The 12,229-nt window shown below is 38.2% G+C and overlaps 1 protein-coding gene across 1 annotated transcript in view; it reads left to right on the top strand.

The window, feature by feature from the left end:
- LOC129724882 (exostosin-1) overlaps positions 1–12,229 on the top strand; it is a 383,585-nt gene that overhangs the window by 346,330 nt on the left and 25,026 nt on the right. Inside the window, exons 6-8 of the mRNA XM_055680159.1 lie at positions 3,549–3,803; positions 3,876–4,163; positions 4,241–4,485. Coding sequence (XP_055536134.1) covers positions 3,549–3,803; positions 3,876–4,163; positions 4,241–4,485 — 788 coding nt within the window. The remainder of the gene's footprint in view (positions 1–3,548; positions 3,804–3,875; positions 4,164–4,240; positions 4,486–12,229) is intronic.

The following is a 12,229-nucleotide window of genomic DNA, read 5'->3' on the forward strand; positions in this document are numbered from 1 at the left end:
TCAATTCTAAATAGCATTTGGAGTCAATTTCTGGCCTCTGAGTGCTATTCTGTTTCCGGAAACACCCATGTTGGGTGGTATTTTGTCAGTTTCAGCTGTTTTCCTGACACCGGAAGTCGCCATCTCAGAATTCAAAATGGGGGTTGTGGTCAATTTTTTGCTTCTGTGCAACATTCTGGTTCCAGTGATACTTATGTTGGGTGGACATAGGCCATTTGTGGCTGTTTTCCAGAGACCGCAAGACGCCATCTCAGAATTCAAAATGGATCGATTGTGTCTTCAGTATATAATTACGACTCCGGAAATACTCATATTGGTCGGTATTTGGTCACTTTCGGCTGTTTTCTAGAAACTGGAAGCTGCCATTTTAAATTCAAAAATGGCGTCTGGTTCGGCTCTTGTGCATCATCTTGATCTTTTCAGGTAGTTTTCCGGAAAAATGTCGAAATGTCTGTTTTATTTGTCTGCGAAACCTCCCCGCTTCTCAAGTATGAAGAAGTGTCCAACATTGCTACCTTGAGGTACGCCTGAAGTACTTCGGAAACCACGGGATTCTGAGTTTCCTAGTTTTACAGAGGGATAGCGGTTTTCATAAAAAAAAATTAAAAAAGGGTTGACGTTTATGGTTAAATGTTGACAACTCTTCGCGTGAAGGAATGCCAAAAACCTTCAAAGACGCTCGATAAGAATCCATGCCAAACGCAGGAACAGCTTGCTTCGGTTTAGAAGTTACTCACCAAACATTATTCAAACGATTGCATGCTTTATTTAAATGAATGATTTATGAACAAGAATTTAGGTTCCGAATGATTTTAAGTCTAAGGACGTTAAGCGTAGTTTTTTTGCCCGTGAAAAGCTGCTCTAGCAGTGAGAAGAAACGCTTTCCGTTGTCGGATCGTGACGGGTGTTGAAAAACGAATTCATTACAACATAGAAGAGATAGTCATGATGACTGTTCGATTATGCTTCTACGTCATCAGCCCAACAGAATGCTGTGTATTTGGTTGGACCAGGTTGGTGTTATTTCTTATAAGCTGTTGAATCTATCACTGTGGAACGGTATCGTCTTCAATTAATGCGATTAGACCTAGCACTGTGCGAAAAAAGGCCTCAATACGAGCAGAGACACGAAATACTGATTTTACTACAGGACAACGCTCGGCCTCATATTGCTAAAGTTGTTTAAACTTATATAGAAATGCTTGAATGAAAAGTCCTACCTTACTTATTATTACTTGTTCCGTTAGATGACATATGAGCCGTTGAGAGCAAAAGTGGTACATGTGCCATTTTTACACTTTTTGAGTTTTTTGCATAAATTGATGCAGAACGCAATAATGTACTAGAATATCCAAGAAAAATCGAGATCTGATAACCTAAATCAAAGTTATAGCCAACACAATTTCTGGTAATTAACATAATCACCATTTCGTTGAGAGCAAAAGTGGTACATGCCCAGTCTGTGCATGTTAGATGAATTGTAAGTCGAGGATCTTAGGATATAGAACAAACATGTCTTCAGCAAAGTTGGTCAAGTGATTGAGTACTTTCAGATGAAGATCTGTCTGCTTTGGAATTTTCTCACTACGTGGCGCTATTTTGTAACAGAAAGCATTTTACCTATCTCAGTATCAACTCGTATGCCAAATACATATACACTAGCACCACGAAGAGGCAGAATTCCTTAACAAACAGATCATCATTCTATAGTATTCAATCACTTAGACAACTCTGCAGAAGACATGAATGTTCTATGTCCTAAGATAAGAGAGCTACAATGCATCACTGGACATGTACCACTTTTGCTCTCAACGTTTTTTGGTTGTCATTATTTTTCCTATAGAACAAAAGTGGTACATGTTTTATCTTTGAAGTTTGGGTAAGTTTCTCAACCAGAACTCGTTATGTTTTCATGTACTGTCTTTTGAAACCTTTCCAGCAATGATTTAGTGCAGTTATGTTGGAAAAAATTGTTGAAAATAATTTACTAGTTGAGTGTTTTCGTTTATCGCGTCTCCTGAAAATTTCACTTAATGGCACATGTACCACTTTTGCTCTCAACGGCTCATATGGTCTGGCTGAAAATCAGTTCTGCTCAAATGAAGACCTCGAAATATAGCTTTACTCGTGGATAGCCTCAAACAACAAATACTTCTTACTTAGCTGCTCAAGCAGAAATATTGGCAAAGTTGTAGCTAGCGATGAGAGATTAATCGGTAACTGTTCTTTCAAAAAAAAAATGCATATTTTTGAAAAAAAAAAAAAAACAGAACTAAGTTGCACACCTAATCCAATGCATGTTTTATTCGAATCGGACAGTCTCGAAAAACATAAATTGTTGATAAACTTGAACCTCCTCTGTACTACTGCAACTACTGAAACTCGTGTGATCAAAAAATGTCATTTGAAGTACTAGGTAGAGGTACTCTGTATTATTGTTAAGAAGAGCGTTAAATTTCTAGAGCTAAACGCAGCATGCAGCATCGAAGATAATATCATAGATTCAATCTGCCTAATGAGATGTGGGGATTTTGCCACTCAAATATGTACTGCCATGTGTGTGAATGTGTGCGTAAACATTAAAAGGAAATCGTACCGTTCCTTCCTTGCACACATAGTTAGCAGAATGTGCCCCCAAAGGACATTTCCTGATTTGGAAAATAAATGAGACAAGCGAGCGCGAGGGGCTGACAGTACAGTACAAGTAGGCACTACCAGTGCAAATACGAGAGTGCAACTGTAAAGGTAGAGCCGATGCACGGCTGAGTGTGTGCTTCATGTTGTCTGAGGGAGAAGGTTTAAATCGTAGATCGTAGGTCATTGACTCACATTTCGCTTATCCCAAGTGCTTTCGAGTCTTCGTCTTGTTGTCACGCAGCAAAAGCAACTCGCTCTTGAGAAGACAGGCTTGTTTTCATTTAAAGTAACTTCTCCCATCCCATTCCCCAGCAGGACTTTCAGCATGAAAGTAAAGAATAATAAAATTGTTGCCGTGTTTGACTGCTTGGAGTTACTGGCTTTTTGCAAAAATAGCAACATTAAGGCGAAGAATTCGACTGTTGAAAATAATCCCCGCGGGGGAGGATTTATCACACCACTTTGGTGCTGATGTAGAAAGTGTTAAGAAAACCTCAACAATAAGATTAAACGCAAGCGATAAAACGAGCATAAAATCTCAAACCGATAGCTATCATACCTAGGGTTGCTTTGCACCTTCAGGCGTTAATGCTGTGAGTTGCCAGGCTGCCACGCTCTATGTTAGGCTGCATTGGGAGGGTTGGGGAAGACGACGGTATCATGTAGTGAAGCCACTTGATCTCGTTTGCCATATCAAATTGAGGGCTTATGGGAAATCTTGTATCTGCTGGCGGCAGTATATGTTCTCCGCCCACAGAAGATGGCGAAATCCAGAAAGAATGGCCCATCGTGTGCTGCTGTGCTGCCAATCGAGTACGTTATGTGCTTGCAACTGCCATTCCACGGGGGCACTAAATTTGGTGTCGTTTATCTTTCTCACATCCGTTCTTTGATTCGATTCTTTTCCGCAGATTATCCGAGAAAGACTGCCAGAGTACCCCCATCGGAATGGACTGACCTGGAACCAGTCGCCGGGAGCCCTGCTGACGATTCCGACCTTCTCCGATTCGGCCCATCGATTTCCGTTTCTGCTGGATACAGTGGGTTACCGGCCTGCGCCGAATTATACGGCCGTCATCTTCGTCCAGATCGGCGCCCAGCTGACACCAAATACCGCGCTATACAAGCTAGTCAAATCCATCACCAAAAGCCAATTTGTAGATAAGGTGAGTAACCGTTCAATTATATCACATTCCAACCAATCTAACCTTTTCCATCACAATAAAAAACTCCTATAGATTCTAATACTATGGGCCTGTGACCGGTCGGCGCCGGTTCGCAAGCGCTGGCCCTCGACGGGTCACATTCCGCTGCACGTGATAGGCGGCGGGTCCGGCGAGGACCGACTGAGCATATCCCAAAGATTTTTCCCCCACGAACATATCCAAACGGATGCGGTGCTGTCACTGGACGAGGATGCCATCCTGAATACCGACGAGCTGGACTTCGCCTACCAGGTGTGGCAAGACTTTCCGGATCGTATTGTGGGCTATCCGGCGCGGGCACACTTTTGGGACGATTCCAAAGTAGGTCAACCGCCGTCGAGTGCGCGCGCTATAATTGCGTATAATTTTCGATTCTGTTTTTTTTTTCTTTCACTCAGAACGCCTGGGGTTATACTTCCAAGTGGACCAACTACTACTCGATCGTGCTGACCGGAGCAGCATTCTATCATCGTTACTACAACTATCTGTACACGAACTGGCTGTCCTATCTGTTGCTGAAAACGGTCCAGCAGTCGTCGAATTGCGAGGACATCCTCATGAATCTTCTGGTGTCGCATGTCACGCGGAAGCCACCCATTAAGGTGACCCAGCGGAAGGGTTACAAGGATCGGGAGAGTGGGAGGTAAGTCACGTGGGAAGGGGACCGTTCTGCAGTGATGCTATACGTGTGTACGGATGGTGGAAAGCAAATATAATAAAATATTTAGGGTGACCGAAAGTTGTTGGAACTGGAATAACTTTCCAGCGTTCAATGCGGTACAGCAGGGTTTATTTTCATTGGATTCACTAGTTTTCACTAGTTTGCTGCTGGAAAGCGATCATTGCGTGACTAGTTTTTCGTTTATCAAATCTAGTTTTATCAACTGGTAACATACCATGTTATCAGAAAAAAATGTATTTATTTTCGTTGTACCTTTTTTCTGGTGGATTTTTGAATTTTAGTAAATTATTCCTTTAGTTGCCAAAATTAAATTGGGTAAATAAAATAGTAGATTGCACTGCTAATTTTAACCGATAAACAACGTAGAAAACAAAAAAAAAAGATTTAAAAACACTTTTAAAATTTACCTATCAAACTTTTAAATATATCAAATTTTTTTTATTCAAATTACCAATCAAAACTGCAAAATAAAACAGCTATTAAACACTTAAATATCTCTTAAATAATGCTGATAACACAGATTTGAAGAATTGATCAAAAATAATGGTCATAATTCAAATTTATCAAATATTTAACAAAATTTGAGATTGAAATAGTTAATTTGAATTGCACATTAAGAGTAATGATAATTATTGACAATTAAAAATCCATATAAAACTGCTGATTGAAATGCGTCATTTTAAGTGCAAAATAAAACTATTGATTAATTTTACAAGCATAATAATCGATTATATTTGATTATAATAAACAATTGATTATAATTGATACAATAATAATCGATTATAATTGGTGCGACTAACTTTAGATTTGAAGTGTTCAAGAGTATTATAACTTATGAAATTTGTTTAAAAAAATGTTTTTTTTTTTCAACAAACCGTTTATTTGAAACGGCACTATACATATGATATTTAACGGAGGCAATTGGAAAAATTGAAATTTCATCATCTAAATTGCAGATAAAACATCTGAAAAAAAAATGCTGCTCAAATTTTAAAATTATTTATCATAACCGAATCTGATTCCAAGGCTAAATTGCTGTTTAAATTTATACCTAGAAAAGTTCGAAATCGCTTCACTGAGTATTGTAACACCCTGAAAAGTTCAGCATAATCTAAAATGAGCAGATTTATGTCACTCTATGTAGTGATTCCGACAATTCCTAGAGAGTTGTAGTCCTCAACAAAGTTTTTAGAATTTAGGGGCCTATGATCGGCGTCCTATATGTTTTGAGCGTTTGAGCTAAATTTACCTCGTGAATTCGATCGCTTAGAAAGTTGTGGTCTTCAGGAAAGTTGTTCAGAATGTCACAGGTTTTTAGTTGGCTGATAGCTAAAACCGCAATTATGCCACAACGTAGTGTTAGTCGGCATGAAGTTTACAGTATTCTGTACTTACTCTATTTCGTGTATTCAACCGTTTAGAAAGTTGCTGTCTTCAATGAAATTTGTAATAAGGTCAGGGGCTTTTGGGTTGTGTACAGTTTGGTTGAGAATCGGACTACTACTAGCACCACAGCACACTGGTACTGGCACCATGTAGTGGTAACATTCCGCACTAAACTGGTTACCAACCAGAAGCCTTTTGAACAATTTTGCTGAAGATTGCAGCTTTCTTGGAGGCTGGATTCGCGAGATAAATTATGGTCAAAGTACGAAGCATTGTGTTCACATTTTTGCCACCTTGTGACAGAATTCAGCACCTAGCTGTACATCAACCAAAAGCTTTTCACCTTTTAAAAATTTACTGAGAACTGCAACTCTGTCCTAACAGGGTTTCCTAAAGCGAAGCTTTCACAAGTGCTCCGTAGCATTTTCGCAGAAAACAAAACTTATCTTACTCTACTTTTATGGCGACAGGTCGTTAACTACCCATTGCCGAATCCAGAAGATATCTCCACATCACTCAACTTCTGGGCTATTTTTCTCCAATCGCCTCTGATCCCTCCGATCCACACCACACATCTATCTTTGCTGAAAGTTATGTTCGTTGGTCGCCCCTCCGACATTCGTGTCACGTGGCCAGCACACTGTAGCTCGCTGTATTTTATCGGCTTGATGATATCTGCGTGGTTTGCGCGTCTGCACCCATTCTCCAGTTTGCCGCCATGGATTAAACTCAAGATTCTGCGCTGGAAAACTCCAAACGCTCTTCAACCAAAAACTACTTATAACCGTAGAATACCACCGGGAGAACAAGCTTTCTGCCTCTGCCTCTCCATAATTCGTTGCGCTTAACTGAATCGTACGCCGCACAGTGCGTTGAATGTAGGGTAAGACGGGACAAAAATCAAAACTACACGATTTTGTCGATAAAACATGTTGATGTAACAAGGAAAGTTGTTCGTTACCTTCAGAGCTACCAAATGCATAAAAGTCTTATGTGATACACTTAATCACAAAACTGTCCCAAACGCCAACGCACTCATCCTATACCAGAAACCGTTAGTCTCGTTGTAAAATTTGTACATTGTAACGAAAACTGCGGTTTCTATGTTTTACTTACTTTTACATAATTGCAAAAGTGACTTATGCGCAATTATAACAAAAAAAAGAAGATTTTTTAGGTATTCTTTTACGTATAATTTTTATTATTTTTTGTATAATTAATCACCAGAGTAACAAACAATTTAAAATTCTTCATGATGCATATTATATTATCAAGTCAAGTTTTAGACATCTTTAGACGAATTGGAATAGTTGTTCATCTTTAGACGAATTGGAATAGTTGTTCGAAACGGTAGCAGCAAATACTAATTTTTTTGGGGAGTTATTTTCAACGAGCTCTGCAACTCGCCGTTTTTTAATTCTGGTTGAGCAGCTTCCAAGAAGTTTCTGAGAGCGCTCACGAGAAAAAATGTGGTTGTATTCATAATTATTATTCTCACCGAATCGTGGAAGAGCAAGCGGTGACTCCGACAAAATTTCATGCTTTTTCATAAAATACTTTTTTATTCTTTTGCATTTCTCTCATTTCGAGTTCAATTTCGGACAATATACAGCAGAAAACTTGTGCAAATTTTCATAAACATGCTCAACTGTGTCTTCTGGTAGAGACAATAACGCAATAAACATGGTGTTCTTTTGCTTGCATTGCAGTTAAACCAGTTTTCAAATATCTGCCGCTTCACGAGCGATCGGCATTGACATACGAAAAATAAAAAATCTCTCAGAGTTGCAGGAAGTTGCAGCTAATTTTTTTATATTTTGTAGAGGACACTTCAAGCAAACTTTTGATGTATGTTTTAGAGAGGAACGCGGTGGAACTTTTTTAAAACGCTAACGAAAGTTTGAGTTCACGTTTTTTTAGGGATTAATACCTTCACCAACTCATGATACTGATTAATCATACACGCAATCGAAACCAAGTCTCTCTATCAATGAAATATATTGCACTAACCTTGATTGTTATTTTCCATTATGTGTTATTGGAATACACGAAGTAATTAAGTTTTACAAACGTTTAGAAAACGCGCGACAATTTAGCACGAAATGACTAATGATTGCTCTGAACGCTAACGCTTGCTATGCTTGTATTAGTATTTGTGATGCTTCCCAAAGCTCACCAATACTTGTTCACAACCCAAGAGATATCTGTGAACACTTCTGGGTACTTGGTGCATCTAAATAATAAAGAAAGAAACACGATTTTTGTCTATGGCTCAACGCACTATAAACAGATGACCAGTTTGCAAGTTTTTTCTCTAAACTTTCCGAACATATGAAGCAAGGTGTACACTAAGTTCCTTGTACCCTCCAACAAAATCAAATTTTCAGCTGGGTGAGACACTTTTTACAGTAAAATATTCGGTGGAGCACCTACATTTTCAAATCAATGAGAAAAAAGTTCTAAATTTCGTCATTGATTAGTACTACGAAATTGGCGGAATTTATTAGGGGATAAAGTAGGATTCGTATCAAGCAAGCGATTGTTGAGTCTATTTAGCGTTACCCAAGTTGCACCACGAATAAGCGGACCCTTTTGCAACCCAATAAAGAAAATAGCAACCTTCAAATCATTCAAAGTATTTTCGTGCCTCTGCGTCCTTTTTCGCGCAGTGCTTGGCTTATTCGAGCGGTCCCTATTACTTTCTTCTCTATGGGTTTCTGTAATGAGTGCCTATTTCGTCACCGCTTGCTATGCGATGAAGAAAACCCTTCCTTTTTGCCGTTGGAGCTGTTCTTCACGTGCGAAAGTAAGTCGCTCAACGTCGCTACAAATTAAACGGAATCCACGTTCCTTCTTTTTGATACATTTCCAAAGCATGTTATGACTTTTAGGTGGCTTGGTGGATAACTATTAATACCAAAGCAAGCTATTCCTGCATTTGGTATGGACCCTCATCTAGCAATTCCCTTAATTCAGCGTCTTCGATAGTTTTTGGTCTTTCTTCACGAGGACAGTCGTCAACATTAAAATTATCGGAACCAATCACAGCATGTTGTTTTATTTCGAGCAGCATTTCCGTAAACTTTTTTTAACTCTCGATGCACTTCAGCCGCTGTTTTCTTTGGCAATTCGATGTGGCTACCATACAAATGAAACATAATACCTCACAATTACGACTTTGTGCAGTCTATTCGCATTCGCATAACGTTAGAGTACTCTGGGATCGATGATATTATTCTTGTCTGTAGTGATTTTAATCAAGAAAATATCTTCGTGAAGCGCATGTTATTGTAACAAACCACGATGGTGTCAACAGTGCTGCTTTACTAGATTGCATGGCAACAATGTATATGCATACGTGCATATACGTGGAATACGTGCCGCGTAAAAAAAGGCTTAGAAAACCGCGTAAATTCCGGAATACGCGTAAAAAAACGCGTGAATTCCGGAAATCGCGTAAAAAAACCCGCGTAATTTTGCAATCTGAGTGGAGAGTAACCGAAATCCGCGCAAAAACAAATACCGCGTAAATTCCGGAATCCGCGTAAAAAAAACGCGTAAATTCCGGAATCCGCGTAAAAAAAATCGCTTAAAAAGCGACCTTAGTGTAACAGGGTAAGGGACCCATAATTCGACCACCCACTAATCAACAAATTGTTTACGGGGTTTGTTATTGAATTGTGCCAAATTATAATTTATTTTCAACCTCAGCTGTTTCTTTTTTAAGTTCAAACACGGTTCTAAGAGTTGACACTATACTGCGAACAATAAAAAAAAAATAGGTGGGCGGGCGAATTTTGGGTGCTCTGATAAAGTGGGCGAATTATGGGGTCGTTACCCTAATATTAGCAATCCTTGGGGAAAATTTCTCGATCTAATTTTTTTGTTATCTGGAACCGTGTGCCGTTGTTGGAGCTGCTGTGTGTGCTGATGCCTCGCTTCCACCGCTTGATATCACTGTAGAAGGGATTTAGGTAGCATTTCTACTGATCAACATGGTCATCAACATCCTGGTCGTTCTGTGAAAACTAACTTGCTTTGCTTCGTCTCGGATTGTGTCTCTCACATTGAAAATGGAACGCACATTAATGTTGTACATATATATGGACTTAAAAACTGCATTCAACAAAATTGACCATCGCATTCCACTCGGCACACTCTGAAGAATGGGTGTCTCAGAAAGCCTGGTTGAATATATGCAATTATATCTTTGTGACCGAAGTCTATGTGTAAAACTTAGATCCTACATTCCTCGATGGTCTACAGACACATCCCGTGTTCCCCAAGGGTGTAACCTTGGCCCACCTGTTAGTGTTGTATTTCAATGATTTCGCAGCTCATCTGGGAATTGGTTGTAAGCTGTTCTATGTTGATGATTTAAAGATTTTTGTGGTCGTTGAAGAATTATCCGACTGTCAGAAGCTGCAATAATTGTTAAATATTCTCGAGTCGTAATTGTGTGTCAAAAAACGTGTCGTGGTAGCAATCCTGTATAGGTTACTTATACAATTGGATGTATACCTCTAGTTCGTGTCAACGAAATTAATGACCTTGGTGCACTGCTTGACGAAAAATTGATTTTCGGGCCACATCGAGCCAAATTGGTGGCATATTTAGAATTGCTTACTTTATTGTTAAATTGATGTTTGGAAGGACTAATTAAAATTATCAACTTTATTCGCTGGAGATTCACTGCCTAAATTTGTTCTTGAGACAATTATGCTCAAACTTCAACCCTCCGCCTTCAGACGGACTTCAGTTAATCCTCTAAGAAGCTTCAATAATTGAGCACTAGAGAGTTAATTAAATAGCTCTAAAAAATCACTTAGTAAAATTTTATAACTATTTAAATTGATGAATAAAATTTGTTTTAATGACATGTAGAAATGTGCTTAATCATACGTCCCCTTTAAGTCCTCATTTAAAACTGCTGATAAATTTGATTAAATTATTAATTTATTTTAATTACACAAACACAGGGGTCCTAGACTACCGCTGTTCGCATAACAGTCCTATGTAAAATTTTGTCTTTTTTTGTTTTTTTTTTTTTGCGGGAATGGGTCCGCTTTTCAAGAATACTTATTAAAACCAAGGTTGTGAGAATCAAACCTTACTTTTTTTATTGCCATTCTTGAAGAACATACCAAAATGGACCCATTCTAGCAAAAAACAATAAAACATTCAAATTTTACATAGGACTGTTATGCGAATATCGGCAGCAGAGCTCAAGCTGGAAAAAAATTCAAGACTAGCTTTAAACAAGTCCTCTGAATTTTAAAGCCTCTGTGACTTTTTGACGCACTTTTACATTAAAATTCATAAGAATGCACAATGGTCCATAAACCAAATTTAGGGGGATATTTGGGTCTAGAGCTTTATAGCAACATTTTAGAGAAAACTTTCTTCACCAAGTTGTTACATATGATAAAGCGCTTACTGAAAAATTATCAAAAATTAGGGTGACCAACATTTTCGATCCAATTAGGTATCTAACTTTTTTACATTTGTAGATAGAAGAAAAAATTGTTCTACAATGTTATAGCTCCATTAATTTTAAGTAACTTTGTAAAAAAAAGTTTTTCTCTATCTTTGAAAACAACCGATTTATATTGAAAAAACACTTTTTGCGCTCTAACTTTTTTATTTCAAGTTACATCTCAAAACTGTCTTTGAACGAATTTTAGAGCTTTTTAAGAGAAACAATTCGCAATGCTCATATCGTAAATACCTTATATCTACTCAAAGTTATTAATGTTTTTCATAAAAAACATGCGTTTTTCATTTGTGTTGTCAAAATGAGAACAAGAGATATTTTTTATGTTTGCCCTAAAAAGAAAAACATACAAATGAAAAACGCATATATTTTGATGAAAAATATTAATAACTTTGAGTAAAATTGAGATATTTATGATGTCAGCATTGCGAATTGTTTCTCTCAAAAAGCTCTAAAATTCGTTCAAAAACAGTTTTGAGATGAAACTTGAAATAAAGAAGTTATTGAAATAAATATGAAATAAAAATGCTGGTTATTGAAAGTCACCCTCGTATCAGGTGACTGTATGTTTTTATACCCTTGTCGAGCGATACGAAATGCAATTGCTCGCAATCCAGTATCTTAACCGGCCAAAAACTGGAATCTCTAAAACGGCCGGTTCCATCCTTCAGCCGATGCTAGACAGTCCAACACGAATCGGTGACAACGCCACTACGAGAGTCAGAATGTACACGTGGTATCTCTGTGTAAAAGTTCAAAAGCAGCAATCTTGTTGGCTTGCTTGAGGCATGACACCGAAACACACAATTTATTTGGGTGCACTTT

Source organism: Wyeomyia smithii, chromosome 2 (genome assembly GCF_029784165.1).
Source record: "Wyeomyia smithii strain HCP4-BCI-WySm-NY-G18 chromosome 2, ASM2978416v1, whole genome shotgun sequence".
Lineage (NCBI taxonomy): Eukaryota > Metazoa > Arthropoda > Insecta > Diptera > Culicidae > Wyeomyia > Wyeomyia smithii.